Below are 17,072 nucleotides of genomic sequence, written 5' to 3'. Positions count from 1 at the left end.
TTTGTATAGTTAAATTATTAATCTTATAAATTATCAACTATAAACAAATCTTGGTTGGGTTGGGTCTGATATATTTTTAGCTTGGACACGTAGCTATCTGAGTAAGTATTAGTTTTACTATATTGCTTTTTTTGTATGTCCATGTGAATACTTCTATTAGACTAATATTGCGTAAAATTACGTATATAATAAATAATCATGCTTAAATAAGCTATCAAGGACATCATTTAGAAAAATTTCCCTCAAAAACCATCATATTAAGAAATGTTAAAAAAAATTATAATCGATTAAAATATTGTCAGCTTAAATTTTATAATAAAATAACATTTTGAATACTGCAACCCACATAGCAATTCAAATATATTATTTTGATTTACGCAAAATATTTTGTGACACATACAAATATTTCTTAGAATATATGAAGGGTACAGGGAAAAAACCGACTAAGTCACTTTTTTTTTAAACAGAGTTAATGCAACTTTTATTTTTAAAACGCAATTACAATTAAACAATCAACTGAAATTAAGTACTGCAGTGACTTAAATGTCGATCAAAAATACGCCAAAACAGGGCAAAACATATTTTTTGCTTATAATTTGTTGAGGCACTGTAAATGATAAAATTGCGAACAAAACCCCATTTGTTCCGGGAAAAAACGAACTAAGTCATCTAAAACAGACAAGAACCAACTAAGTCATCTAAAACTAACAATAACTAAGTATGGCATTTTCATAACAGTTATCTTAGTTTGTAATTTATAGTATTATCATTGTTGTTAATATAATAATGAAATATTATTACCTTGTATAGTAAACAAAATTATTATTATTCTTTGAGCATATATAGATATAAAAAAAAAATTAACAAATGATGCATGGATCACTATTCATGTGCCATGTTACGGTAAAATTTCTGAGCATTTGAGCTACAAAATTTCATAAGACTCATGAGATCAGCGNATTATAAAATTGCAAAATAAATATTATAATGAAAATATTTTAATGCAAGTTATCATCAAATACTTGATACATAATTACTGATACTGATTAGATCGCAAAATTTTTTATTTGTTCATTGTTAATAATTTAGATTAATATATTTTTAAATACATTATATAAAATACTAGGCTTCTCCTAGATGGGACTCACGCTCCTTCGGCGCATAAGCGTCTTATTGGATTTATATTATAGAATAATTACAAAAAAAAACACATGATAAAATTAATACCTTCTCAGCTTCGCATCGTAGCTAAAAATTCGGCAGGGTATAGTCCCAGATTATTTTACCTAGGACTATATAAAAATTTAATTTTGATAAAAATATGGGTTTACTATGATTTGACGTTGAACGCATAGTTGTTATAGATGAACCCTAATTCTTACAATAAATTAATAGATTTATACATCATATATGAGATAAATACTCATTGTAACAATGAGAACAATAGAAACCCGTTTCCTGACTTACTGAACACCCTGTATATAATTTGTATAAGTTATATGTAATGACCGTCTGACCTGGATCCTAGTACAGTTGGTTAGTAGGTATATCCAAGTGAGACGGAGTTGGTTGGCTATGATGACAATTGGCGATAGACGTGTCGTTGAACAAAACAAGTTAAGTTATAAATAAGACGAAAGTAATAATATTGAAAACTATGTCTATAACGGCCACTCAAACACAACTGCCTTTTTTTAGTTCGACGTCAGTAGCTCCGGGCTACAGACGACTAGAATTGTCACATCAGCATCTCCTTCTATGCTAATTAATATGTACAACGAATTAAATAAATAGAAATAAAACGTGTGTAATATAAGTGGTAAAAACATAGTAATAAATGTTCTTACATAACACAATTCATATATGACAACAATAACATATATTAAAAATGAATTGAATAGAAAATTAAAAGGTTCATAAAAATTCATATTTTACAAATGAAGGGTCACAATAATCTTCTTATGTAATTTAAAATTTTACCAATCACTTTTTTCATTGAGAGATAAATATTAAATTAATTATATATAATTTTTTATCAATTTAAAACGATATTTAGATAGTTGACAAAAATATTTTGTGATAAAAAATTATTTTATGTGATTTTCCAATTAAACGATAAATAAATATATATATATATATATATATATTAAGCAAACTTTGAGCTTAAGTCTACACGTGTTAACATTACCCGTTTTTTTAACTAGTTCAAATAAAAAAACCGGTAGCACAGTGGTGCTATCAATGGTGGTCGTGGCATATTGACACAAGTATAGATGATATCTAACAGTGATTAAAATCGCCATCATAAGAAACCCTTCGATGCAAATTTATAGATATTGTTCAATTTTAAGAAATTAGTGGATTATTAAAATAATTATAAAAGCAAGGAGGTCAATATCCTTTAAATAGGCACTATTTGTGATCATTTGACGTATTGTTTAAAAAAATTAGTTAAGTTAGAGCTGAGAAAAATAATGACTGACATAAAAAAAACCTTATAGTAAAATATTTGAATATGAATAAAAAATTCCTTTTCATTAAAGGAAACTACAGTGGTGGTGTCCTAGATATTCATTGAAGTTATACAATTTAAATTAGATAAAAATCAAACAAACTTTGATTTTTATTTACACCTCAAAAATAATTAAGAAAAAAAAAACAAAAAAATACTTTCAACGGATGGAGTTTGAATATCCATTAAATTATATTTAATGAAGCTACCGTACGTTACATAAAAGTTAAGGTAAACATGACAATTAGTTTTAGTTATTATCGAGGTGGACATAATGCCCATGTACTCAGACCCGTTGGTCCATTGTGCGCAAAACATGACAATTAAAACTAGTTCAAAAATTCAAAACGGCTTTTTTTCTTAACCTTAAGGAGGCAAAATAATCAAAATAAGTTTAAATTAATATTTAATGTAAGTTAGATTTATGTAAATGTTATAAAATTAATGGACTCATTACTATGGCAAACCCTTATAAGGTATTTTAAAACAAACAAAAATGAATAATTAAAATGTTAATACAAAAATAGAACGTTTTTTAACTACGCTAGACATTTGCACATAGAATAAATATAGTTTAAAAAACTAAAAAAACACGCTTTTAAAGCACGTCGAACTAAAAAGTTAAAAATAATTTTTAAAATAAGTTTAAAATAATTATGAACAAAAAATACTAGTATTATTGTGATAAAAGCGTCGGGCGCTCAATATACGAAAAATATGGCACAAAGCACCCACGCTTTTATCACAATAATACTAGTATTTTTTGTTCATAATTATTTTAAACTTATTTTAAAAATTATTTTTAACTTTTTAGTTCGACGTGCTTTAAAAGCGTGTTTTTTTAGTTTTTTAAACTATATTTATTTTTTACTTTTTAGTTTCATGTTATGATAGTAGTTACTATCAATATCATGGTTGTTACGGGTAACGGGACTTTTTAAAAATGTTTCAAATTCGTGAAGTGGAAATAATTATATAATAGACTTGTAGCGCAACTAGAAAATAATTTAAAGTTATTTCCTTTTTATGCCCACTAAAGTTTTTTGCTCTGAATCGCTATTAAAAAATTTGAATGAGCAAACAAAAAAGTCATTTCGACTAAGAATTTAAACATTCAAAATCATATTTGTTTGAAGGGGGTTGCAACCATCTAACACCCTCTAGTTACACCATAGGTCATCATATTTTAAGTAATGATAACAATAATAATCTTACTATGCAATCAGTGTTTTACTGAATGTTTTAAATAAGAATAAATTCGGGTGACTGATATTCCCCGTCATACCTAACATAATTTATTGATAACTATAATGGGTTACAATTTTATGTTCTTTCGATTTTGTGAAATATGGTAAAAAAAATTATCTTACTAAAAAACAATGCTTTTATGGAATTATTAAAAACTATTTTATTTATTTTTATGGTCATTTTAATTAATTTCATATAAGACTACAATAGATTTTCTTCGTTTGGTGCTGGCTTAAATTATGATCAAAACGTACATTGAAGCAGGACGCCATAATCAAAATAGCACAAAGAGAACAGGGAAAACATAAAATGCTATAATATTTTCATTAGTTGAAAGCATTTAAATTTTTTTACTTGTCACTACAAAAAAGAAGTTTTACATTTTTTTAATAAAGCATCAAAATAAAGATCTTGCTTAATATGATATGTTTAAATTCAACAATGCCTTGATTTTTGTTTCAAATCGTTATTTTTAAACACATTCATAAATAAACTATAATTATGCATTTTTAATTTTTTTAAGTTATATACATTTTTGTCCAAAAATAAACTGTTTATGTTAGTATGGAATTTCCTTGATTTTATCAATAATTAGTTTTCAATCCGTGGTGCTTCTTACTCAGTTGTAGTTGTGTCATCTTATTTCAGAAAGTGCGATGTGTATTGAATTTTCAGTTAATCTATCAGTATTTTGAAAAACGAGCAATATAATTTTATGTTTTTTTAAGTACTCGATTTTAAAAACTATTTTTGAACGCTTCACACTTCTATAATGGCTGCTATACAAGATCATATTGCATTAATTGCCAAAGATTTTGATAGACTTTGTATCAAACCTCTTGATAGTGCAGTTAAAACTGACCACTTCGTTGACGGATATGAAAACCCAGTTTCTTGGCATAAAAGATACAATGTTCCTCGTGAACAACTTACCAAAGACATTTTATTTGACAACTTGGATATGAAAAATATGACCTTAGCTCAATATTATCATAACATTCCCGAATATATTAAGTGGAAATTGTTAGTAACATTTTAATGTAATAATACTTAAGTTAATTTCTAGATCTCTTATTGTTTAATTTATTTGAAATTAAAAGTTGACATAATTTTTAAGGGTAAGAATAGAAAAGGAATTTTATTTATATAAATCTAATTAATTTTTTTATGTATATAAAATGATATACAATTAAAAAATTCATTGTATATTTTTACAACTCATGAAACGTGTGATGGTTAAAGCAAATGTAGTGTATATCAAATTTAATTTTTTTTCATAAATAAATTTTAAATATATTGATTTAAATTAAAATTTTTAAATTACTATGATATGGCTACATAAAATATTTTCATGCTATCGTAAATACTAAAAGAACAGAGTAAATTTTAAGAATTTATTTTCAGGTTAAAAATTAAAAATTGACTTTTTCCACTTTTGCTTTAACTACTAAATAAGCTAATTACATTAAACATAATACGATCATATTTATTATGTGTAGTATTCATATAAATGAATAAAGAGTAATTTATGTTAGTATCATATCATAATCTAGAATCTATTTTTTGAAAAACATTAAAATTTAGTTATAAAAAAAAATAATCAAATATTTTTGATGAAATATGGTATCAAGTCTAAATATAAATTAAATTTATGAGTTTTATGTAAATATTAATATACTTAATTTCTATTTGTGGAAACTCTTAAATATTATTTATAAATAGCTTACATTTTTTTACCAAGTAGAATACAATATGTAATATTATAAAGTTATATAATAATAAACTAAACTCTAAGACTTGTATTTTAACTTAAAATTATGTATTCAGGTTTGGTTATAATATTGTTATATCTTATGAGTATATATCCAAAACACAATTAAATGAAGCTTTAGAGAGTATAAATGATACTGTTGATATTTTGTCATCAATAAACAGTAAAGATGTATTTCTAAACTCTATAAAAGCTGCAATAAAACATGTCACTTATTCTTTAAAGGGTTATATAATGAGTTTATGCAATCTTAAGACAATGGTAATAATGAAATTGTATTGTTATATTATTTCAATTATAATTTAAATCAATTTTCCATTTTTAGGATTTAGAAGATTTTGACACTGTTAATAATATGGATAATGTAAATAAAGCTGCATTGTTTGGTATACAGTCAATATTTTTCTATGAGTATGGATTACCGTGCATACAAATTTCTGGAGATTGTGCACTAAAAGCTATATCATTAAATGATAATGAATCAGAGTGGCATTATTTAATGTCTAAAGTGCTTACCTTTTATTCTAGAAATATTGGAAGTAATCAGTTTTCTTTAGATGAAATAGGTGAAGCCAAAACTGCAGTCCGGCTTGGTAACAAACCTCATCATAAACTACACTTAGTTCATGTTTATCAGCGTATGAGTAAAAACATCATAGATTTTAAAACTGATATACTTGTCTCTGAGGCTTCCTATATTTTATTAAAGTACTTACCTTATTTTATTAATATTTATATTAGGCAATACTTTCATTTTTTTTTAAGTTAGATCATTTCTGCATTAATTAAACCTATTCCAAATTTGTATAATTTCACTTTTTAATATTTTTAGAGATGTTATGAAAGAAACAAATGATTTATTTTTATTGAAAAACTGTCTTTTAAGTTTATCAAAAGTAGAAGTAAAAGAACAAAGTTCTGTAATATCTGAAACTTTAGAAAAATTGGTAAAAAAATTAGAATCAAGTAACAATGGGTATATACACGGTGCTATTGGTCATTATTATTTGTTTTACAAAAAAGTAAGAAAATACTATTTAATATAGTTTGTTATTTAAGCAAGTAAAAAGTTGATCTCAAATAAAAATTTGTAATACTTCTTTTTCTTCTTCCTTGCCTTAATCCCAACTACTTGGGGGCCACCCTTATCCCAAACTTCCATTTGACACGATCTTCCACATCAGCTGTCCTCATATCGCATTCAATAGCATCCCACCATCTCTTTTTTTTTGGTCTTCCTCTACCTCTTCTTCAACATCCATTTCTATAACTGTTCTTACAGCTTTCGATTCTTCTCTCGTCATAACATGACCAAATCATCTAAATCTAATTTCTCTCATCTTATCCACGATTGATGCTACACTTATACTCCCTCTTTAATGCTCGTTCCTTATCCTATCTTCTCTAGTCACTTCACTCTTCTATCTAAGCATTCTCATCTCTGCTACACTAGATCTCTGCTCTACTTTCTTATCAACCGCTCAACACTCTAAACCATACATCATATCTGGCCTCACTACAGTCTTGTAGAATTTCCCCATTAGCCTCTTTGGAATTCTTTTATCGCATAAGACGCCAGACACCTCTCCACTTCAACCCCCATACTTAATCCTGTGTCTTACATCCTCGTCAATACCACTGCTATTTTGCACAACTGACCCTAAATACTTAAAACTATCCACTTTTCCAATCACGTCTTTGTCTATTGTCACTGATTTCCTCATTGCACCACCTCGTGTTCTCTTTTGTCAAACTCGTACACTATATACTCTGTTTTACTTCTACTTATTCTTAAACCCTTTTCATCAAGAGCTGATCTCCATAGCTATAACCTTTGATTAATTTCCTTCCTATTTTTTCCTATTAACACTATTTCGTAAGCAAATAACATGCGCCACGGCACCTCTCCTTTTATTACTTTCTATAATTTTTTGAACATCTTCATCCCATCACCAGGTTTCTTTGTTTCCTGGCATTCTATTCCTATTCTCATCAACAATCTCCTTTGCAGTATTCTTTACACAACTAGCAAATCTATTGCACACATCATTTATGTCTCCCTCGACAGTCAACACCATCCTCTCTTTTACCGTCTTTACAAACTCTTTTTCATTTTCTCCTTTCAATTTCCACTACCGGATTTTTCTCCCATATTCCTTCTGTTTTTGTATATTCTCTTCCCAGTACACCAAAACTCCATTAACATGTCTCTGTTGTGTAGTTACACTCTCGCCTGGTATAACTTTACAATCTTTTACTCGCTTTACACTCTCTCTCTTCCACATAAAATAATCAATCTATGATCTATCCCTCCTACTCTTATAAGTTATATAATGTTCTTCCCTCTTTATAAAACAAGTATTAAACACAGCATCATCATACGATACTGCAAAATGCAGGATTCTTCTCAAGACTCAATCTTCCCATTAAAACCATACCCTCCATGTACTGTTTCATATCCTATCCTCTCATTACCTACATGTCCATTCATATCTCCAGCTATCCACCTATCACTAGTTACCCCTTGCATCACCTAATCCATATCTCTCCAAAACACTTCCTTGTTTATTTTATCACATCCTGCTTGTGATGCATAGGCACTTATTACATTCAGTACTCTTTCCTCGAATATCAATTTTACGGCTATAATTCTATCACTTTTCCTAGCTTCTACTACTTCACTTTTCATCTCCTCATCCATTATTATCCCTTACCATTCTTTATACTAGTATTACCTGAATATATTATTTTATAACCCTCACCTATTTCCTTCAATTTCTCTCCTTTCCACTTAGTTTCCTGCACACACCAAATGTTAACTTTTCTCCTTTTAAATACTTCTACTAATTCTCTACTTTTACTAGTTAATGTTCCAACGACTTGTTGTCCTTGTAGGAAAACTTTATTCCTTTGGCCTTCTCCATTTTTAACTACTTTATTCCCTCTCACCTTTTATCCCGGCATACATCCGAGATGGGACAATTCGCCTAAGTTTTATTTAGAACACCTCTTAATATTTGACAAAAATTGTATGCCGGCTGTCGACCTGACGCAACCTCATTAGTCGCCTTTTGCAACTAGCAGAGGGGCCGTAGAAGTATTTTTATCCCCTATCCAAAGGAAAAAAAAGATGTGTAATACTTAACTGCTTAATTTAGTTTTCATACTTATTATTCGTTTTTAATAAATGAATGAAAATGAGGAGTCTTCTCTTAATCTATAAACTCGTATGGTAATAATTTAATATAGTAACTTCTCATTATTTTTATTTTAACTGTGTAGTAACACTTATTAACTAATGTAACCCTCAATAATGAATTTTTAGATAATTCTTTAATAATGTTTTATAAAGTCATAATTAAACTTTCAAAGCATCTGCAATCTTGATAATTTTTTAAAAACATAATTTTTATTTTCTTTAATTATTATTACTTAAGAAATAAAGTACAATTTTATGACAAAGATTTTAAGTATTAAAAAAATTAAAATACATCTTGTATTAGTTTAACTAATTTTATATAGGTTACTAAATTAGTATATAATAGTATCACTATTAAATTGCAATTTAAAAAAAAATAAGTGGGCTATTAAATAATTTTTTTCTTTATTATTTACTCTATGTGAATAATATTTAATGTATTTTTTGTAGTTGAATTTCTAAATTTTATAAGATTTAAGCCATAATGTGCTTATATGTACAATTTTATTTTAATAATCCACTTGGTTAATAATAAAATTTTCATTTTTTACTTAAAAATTTTTAACTGTTATAAAGCCAAATATTGGTTTGAATTTTTAAATAATTATTTTGTTTACATTTAGGACTATGAAAAAGCAAAATTCCACCTGAAGTTAGCTGTAGATGTTAAAAGTTTTGGTGCTTCAATTGATTATGTCTATACATTTTATAGATTAAATCCCAATTCGACTCCCGTTGAAAATATGTTGGCACAATTTTTAGATGTATTTCCACACCAAATTCACCAAGAAAAACTCTTAAGTCAAATAATTTCATTTTTGATTGTTACTAAAAAAGACATAATGAAATCACTGGAATATATATCACAGATGCTTACTATCAAACATATAGCTTGTGTGTATAGTATGCAAGTATGTATATGATTCTAACATATATGATACTAATTCATCTATTTAACTTTATTATTTATTTCTAGAATCATAATATGAAATTTTCATTAGTACACAAAAGGTTTAATTTATTAGAAATTATACCAGAAAAATTACAAGTTGCAATACATAATAATGAATTAACTTCTGGTGATATTAATAAGATAAAAATAGTACTGACAAAATTTGAAATGTACATTTCTTCTCTAAACCCAAAAATGGTTAGCAAAAATATACACATGTACAAATATAAAGATAATGATAAATTTAATGATAATAAACAAATTTGGCGAAAACATAAAAGTAATCAAGATCAAGAAAAGCTAAGAAATGAAGAAAACTGGAGAAAACTTAAACCAGAAAAAATGTCTAGATATCTTCAACATAATTTTAATAATAGACCTAAATCCAATGAAAATGAAAGAAAGAATGTTTTTATTAAAAAAAATGATAAAATATTTCTATAGGAATATGAATTAATATATTTGTTATTATTTTTTTTTCCAAATATTAACTTATGTTGTTCACTTTAATTTCTATTGAAAACAAAATAATTTATATTGATACTCCATTACTCTTAAATTTTAATTATTTACTTTGAAATTGGTTATTTTAAATGTCTATTTTCTTTTAGATATAGCAAATGTTAATGAAAGTTATTTTTGTGAAAATTTTAACCCTTTTGATATGCTCTTTTTTTTTTAGTAAAAATATTTACCAATAAATTTTGTTGATTGTTTAAAATGTTAATTATTTTCAATTTAGTATTTAAGTATTAAAACTAGTGTCAATATTATAGGTAATACATTAGTTTTTTCATTATTAAGTAAATATTAGTCTAGAAATTTTATATAATTTTCTTGAAACTATAAAGTCAGAATAATGAATTTATTTATTTATGACTAATTATAGGATATTCTTAAGTTTATAATTGGATGTTTGCTTTAAAAATTCGAAAGTAACCCTGTTAGAAGATTTAAAATTATTAGTCTTGTGAAAAAAATCTTTAAGTTGATATCTCAAAAATATCTACATGAATTAGTTTTAAAGATATTAAGGAGATAAAACTACAAGTATAGTAAAAATATGGCATTTTCTATTTTCATAGAGAGTTCACCTACAATTTCATAATATGTATATTCATTTTGAAACATACCCTGAAATTATTTATTACTTTAAAATTAATAAATCAAGGTTACTAGTTTGAAATAATAAATCATTAAAATATTCATAATGTTATTGTTGTTAAAATAAAAATTAAAGTTGTTCAAATTTCAGTATAATAAATAAAATGTTATATTTTTTATTTATAATTTATATTTTACAAACTATTATTTTGTTATTAATAGATAATCGGATCATCATGATCCATAAAAAAACAATTATTGACTTTACATCAAAGTATATGTTCAATAAATCCTTAAAAAAATTAACATTTCTTAATAAGCCTTTAATGTTTCATAAACTGATTTATTCAATTTATAAATTGAGTAAATCAAATTCATCCTATTATATATTACTTGAATTTGACTAAAAATTTAAAAAGTATAGTGAATATACATAGTCAAAAAAATCTTTCTTTTTTTAATTTCCGTAAAATATATATTTTTAAACATGATTTAAATAATGTGATTTTATCGTATGAATACATAAAAATACTTAAACAATAAATTGTTTATGTCCAATATAATTAAAGTGAAATTGAAAAAAATACGTTAAAATAGAAACGTAATTAAAATAGTTTTACGTAAAAGTATAATTCACTTGAAATTTATTATTTAGCTTCAGTAAGATTAACTTATGGACAATTAAAAAAATATTGTTTAATTGAATATTTAAACTAGCATTTTTGGTTTCATGGGTTTCAAACTATCGTGACACCTCTCTTTAGAACGGCTCATCTATTTTATCCTTTATTAAAAATATATCTTAATCATTTTAATTTTTTCACTAATAATGGAAAACTTATTTTTATTAAATATATAAAATACACAAGTATTTTTTTTAAAATATTCATTGTTATTATAACTTAAATTTATAAAAATCTAAAATTATATTCATAATATATTTCTAATAAATATAATGTAATAAATAAATAGAATAATTGTCTTATAATAAATATATCATGGATAATAAATACAATTTTTCTGTTATTTTTTATTCCATGATTAGACGTCACAACAAAAAGGCGATTCGGTGAAACTGGTGCTCTCCTAATCCCTAACCTCAAAAACTTTACAAAAACAAATATCTCTCTTTTTTAGCGATCATATCCTTCCTCGTGTTAGAATCGTGTGAGTTGTGGTGAGTAGTATTCTTAAATAAAGTGTTTCCAACTATTAATCTAAATTAACTTTTATTAAATTTCAATATCTTTCATCTGTTATTTTATGGTATTTAATTTTAACGATTATTTCCCTATTTTTTTTGCTTGTACTTTTTACATTATTTACATGTCAACGTGACAGTTCTTAGTAGTCTTATTTGATATAATTTGTAATTTTTATATATTTATATTATAGTAATATTATTTTTAGTTTAAATATGAGTAACTGTTAAAATAATTCTTTGAAATTTACAGCTTAATAACCAGCACAATGGGTAAAATAATGAAATCTGGTAAAATAGTGCTAGTGTTATCTGGAAGGTACGCTGGCAGAAAAGCAGTTGTAATGAAGACTTATGATGAAGGAACATCAGAAAGACAATATGGTCACGCACTAGTTGCAGGTATTGACCGATACCCTCGAAAAGTCACTAAACGTATGTCTCAAGAAAAATTGAAAAAAAGGTCTAAAATTAAACCTTTCTTAAAAGTAAGATTTCAATTTTCTAACTAATTTTTGTATCTACAAAAGAACGTGTTATGCAATAAAAAAAAAATAATAATAAATCAAATTGATAACAAATTGAAAAATTTCATTAGTTAATGAATTTATTAGTCATATAGTGTTATAGTGTCAAAATAGTTATTATATTCTGACAGTTAACTATACAGAGTTTTAACTGGCATCTATAAATCTTGATGTAACGAATATTTCACTATAATTATTGTTTTTTAACCATTTTTGCATTAATATACTGTTCAAATTATAATTTAAAGAATTATTATAAATAACAATTTTTTTTAAATAGCTAGTTTTTAACACATTTTAATTACAATAATAATTTGATTTTTTTTTAGTTAAGTTTGCGTTATAAATATACATCAGTATGAGCCATGCCCATTTTATATATTAAAACTAACTAATTTTATGTATTAATAACTAATAACATAATAGCATAACTATAAGTTATGCTTATAACTCAATAATTACTCATTCTAAAATTGTTATTGTCCCATAAAATTTTTTTGTTAAAAGTTTTGAACAGCTACTTTTAAATGTTAATCAAATTAAAAAAAAAAAATTGTTTTTAATTTAATTATTATCAAGTATAATTAAAAAATATTCTTGTAATGCAGTCTATAAATGTAAAAATTGTTTAAAAAAAAATGTACACCAATATGATTAAAGATGTAAAGTTATAAGATTTGTTAGTTAGATTTGTTCAATTTTGTATACAAATACATAATAAACATTTACACAATAATAAAGAAGATTGTTTTGGCTACACAATGAAAATTCATTCTTGAAACTTTAATATATTCATTCTTTATTTTATTTAAAATGTTAAAAATTTTGTTCAATACTTACCTTTGTATTTTTGATAGCTTATTTGTTTTGTATATTGAAATTCTTTTATTATTCCAGTACCATAATTGTAAATAATAAATTACTGATAAATATTATCAAATTGTGAGTGTAAGAGCTAATTTTGAAAAAAGTTTTGTCAAGAAAGTATTTACTTTCCATTAGAGTTACTTGTATGCTACTTTGTTTTTAGCATTTATATTTAGTTTATGTTAAATAACATATTTAGTTAAAATAATAATAAACTGTCCAAGTTATAATATATGAAAATGTCAAATATTATGAATATTGATATATAGTCCTCTTGAATTAAATATTAATTACAAACATTTTAAAGTACTGTAATAATTTGAGAAAATAAGTTAAAATCACTATTTTAAATTTTATCTTATTATATCATTCGATATAATAGAAAGTACTTAACTATCTTAATGTTATGATCAAGTGTAATTGCACTATTCATAATATCTTGTTTAACACGCTTTATAATTTTTTAGATAATTAAAATATAACCTTAATTATTAATAAAAATATTTATATTAAAGGTGCTTAATTATAATCATTTAATGCCAACAAGGTATTCTGTACAAGATGTGACAGTAGATAAAGTATCACCTAAAGATTTAAAAGATCCAATGATGAAAAAGAAATACCGTTTTCAAACCAGAGTTAAATTTGAAGAAAAGTAAGAAATAAACATTATAAATGATTATAAAATGAAATAATTTTATTAAAATAAAATCATGTTTAAAATAATAATTTGTTTGCTAATAACTAGATTATTTTACACACTTTATTTCTTTATAAAGTGTTAATCATTTTTATTCTATATAACCTCATCATTAAAAACTATTAATCATTATTTTTACCTTAAAAGTAAATTGTATTTTAAAAAATTTCTCTTAAAATGTTTAATTCTATGAATTTTAAAAACACGTTGATTTGGGCTCCAAATAAGATAGTGTCTTTTACATATATATGATATATGGGATAGACTTTTATTTAATAATTATTTTGGTGTCTTAGTTATAATTTTATTTATTTTTGTTGAAAGAGATTTATTTTGTAGATCTATGAAGTAAAAGAACAATACTTTAGTCATAATACTTATTACTTTTTAACTAGTTCCACAATATAATATAGAATAAATTGTCTTTTTATATATGCACAACCAATAAGACAATAATTCACTCTTCAGAATACTAAAACTAAAATTGTTCTCCGTTTTGAAAAATTATTCTTTGATTATACAATGTTCGATATTTTAATGAAAGTTTTTTTTTTTTTTTTGAGTTATTCATTGTGCATTGTGATATATTATTAGATCACAAATACACATTGATTATGCTAAAATGTAGTATAACACAAATACTACAATGTATGTTCTTTAATAAAATAAAAAAAGAAAAGAAAAATCAGTTGAGTAATTTTTTAAATTATTAAAATGGGAAACTTAATCACATAACTTATTTTTTAATCCCAATTACTAATACATTTAGTATATGAATCGCTAATTGAAAAAATGGGCTAATACACTCAAATAAAATTATACAAGTTTCTAAATTTTTGTATACAATTTTAATCAACAAATTATATTTTCTTATAATTTAAAAAAAAAAATTGATAATATTATTTTAATTAAAAAATTTAATTATGTCTCCTTTTTGCTGTAAATATTATTATTTTGACTTTTTAATGAATTTAATGAAGTAAGTTCTATAAAATAAATAATACAAAATTTCCTTTTATATTTTTCAAACAAATAATTATTCATTATTTATAAATCATTTAAATAATCTTAATCTTGAACAATTGCATATAAATATAACATAAATGATGCTTTGATAATCACTCAGCATAGTTTCCCAAAACTCATTATATTCTTCTGATATATATTTTAAAGTATTTTTTTATATCGACCGACTTAATTTTTGTTTGTTTTTTTAGTAATATTCTGTTTGTATTTTTTTCTCTATCACACCTTCTTTCTTTTTAAAATTTTTACTTCAGAGTCAGATTCAGAGTTCATTTTTATAAATTAAATGATGATACAGTTTAAAATACTATTTTACAAAAGTTAAGTCTGTGGTATACTAGTTTTATAAAACATTAAGGTTAGCTTAATATGACAATGGTGAAACATAATAAAAAAATTATTGTTCTATCAAATTGATATAACTAATGTGTATTAGTATGTGTTTAGCGTTGATAATAGTAACATTGTTTCTGAACTATTTACTTGCGATTTTTGAGTAATTGTTTGTGTTTTTTTAATTAAATATTTTTTAGTTTTAAATTAATAATATTTTTAATATAGTTTTAATTTTAAACAATACAACTAAAATAAAATGATAATAATCAAATGTAATAAATATTACTGTAATGGTTAATTTCTAAAAGGGTACAGCCAAGATTCACAAAACAATAATATTATTATATATTATATTATAATTTTTTATGTTTCAATTTATACTCTGAGATAACTTTTATTTATGTATCAGAATTATAATATAAACTGGAATCTAATTTTTATTTATTTATTTGAAAAATTCATCCAATGAATTTAAGACACAATTAAAAAGATTTATGTGAATTCGATAATTCACATAAATTTTCTTAACCCTTAAGCACAGGCGCGTACCAATTTTTAACGTTCATAGTCGCGTGGGGGTCTATTAGACCCCATTTCTAAAAAAGGATAAAATATGTATAAAAAAGTTCATTTTTTTTAATTCAAAGACATTATTTGTTACCATATGATATATAAATATGGATAACAATTGAAAAATTTAAATTAAAAGATAAATAAATGACAAAATTATGTGCATTACTAAAAATTATATTACGAAAAAAAAAACTTTTAATTTTCAAAATTTCATTAAAAAATTTTGGTTTGTAAAAAAATTATTTTAACTGCAAAATCTTATTTTTTAGACGGTAAATAAAAGCTTTTACGATTTCAAAATGTATTTTTATTAATTATTCTTGTATTTTTTTGAGCTCAAACACAGCTTATATTTATTAGTTTTATGTGTATTTACATTTACATAATCATTTTTCGGAATTCAATTTTTTTATTATTAATATTACTATACAATTTAATTATTATAATACGAGTAGGGTCAGGAGGAGTAAATGTGAATAGTGGTAATTGTAAATGAGGCACCGATAATCGATGTGTCCACATTGCGACGGGATGTATTTATTACATGTTTAGTTCGTACTTGTTCCGTATCGTCGAGTAGTGGAAATTCTCAATAGATTATTTATTTTTAAAACTTAATTGCACAGACGGTGGCAGATCCCCACATAATCCCAATTCCACAATATTATATTGATTATGACATTGCATTTACGATAAAACGATATTTTGAAAAAAATACAAGTCTAAAAAAAAATTATAACGTTACTTGGCGCGTGGGGGTCATTATGACCCATTTCAACTTTGATGGATATTTTAAGTCATACATTTTTTTTTCGGAGGTATTTAATTATGAAAATTTATTCAATAATACTATAAAAACCATCTTCTAAATTTATATCTATGTACACCGTTTATGCAATATAATACATCCGTTTTTATTTATGTGGGGGTATGCTAGTCCCCCACGCGACTGTTTAAGGGTTAATTGTGTCATTTGCAAAATTCGTGTATTACTGGGTAGTATTACCTATTAGTAGTTGTATTATTTTTTTTTTTTTTTTTTTTTTTTTTTTTTTT

The 17,072-nt window shown here is 24.4% G+C and overlaps 2 protein-coding genes across 3 annotated transcripts in view; both read left to right on the top strand.

Annotated features, from left to right (window-relative positions):
* Positions 1-4,352: 4,352 nt before the first annotated feature.
* LOC126904655 (uncharacterized) lies at positions 4,353-10,389 on the top strand. Its single transcript, XM_050683853.1, has 6 exons — positions 4,353-4,783; positions 5,588-5,792; positions 5,857-6,239; positions 6,364-6,553; positions 9,354-9,641; positions 9,707-10,389. Exons 1-6 carry the CDS (start codon positions 4,533-4,535, stop codon positions 10,124-10,126), a joined length of 1,737 nt encoding a protein of 578 aa, XP_050539810.1. The 5' UTR covers positions 4,353-4,532; the 3' UTR covers positions 10,127-10,389.
* Positions 10,390-11,843: 1,454 nt separating this feature from the next.
* The window catches only part of LOC126904662 (60S ribosomal protein L27), a 5,688-nt gene continuing 459 nt past the window's right edge, over positions 11,844-17,072 (top strand). Inside the window, exons 1-3 of one of the 2 annotated variants that reach the window (XM_050683867.1) lie at positions 11,844-11,963; positions 12,241-12,475; positions 13,897-14,036. In XM_050683867.1, the coding sequence (XP_050539824.1) occupies positions 12,257-12,475; positions 13,897-14,036 (359 nt within the window). In that variant the 5' untranslated portion in view covers positions 11,844-11,963; positions 12,241-12,256. Of the gene's footprint in view, positions 12,053-12,240; positions 12,476-13,896; positions 14,037-17,072 lie in introns of both variants that reach the window. The other variant, XM_050683869.1, reaches the window with a different exon arrangement.

Source organism: Daktulosphaira vitifoliae, unplaced genomic scaffold (assembly GCF_025091365.1).
Source record: "Daktulosphaira vitifoliae isolate Bord-2020 unplaced genomic scaffold, ASM2509136v1 Scaffold_4, whole genome shotgun sequence".
Lineage (NCBI taxonomy): Eukaryota > Metazoa > Arthropoda > Insecta > Hemiptera > Phylloxeridae > Daktulosphaira > Daktulosphaira vitifoliae.
Note: the sequence above shows the minus strand (reverse complement) of the source record. Positions and strands in the feature narration are given on the sequence as shown.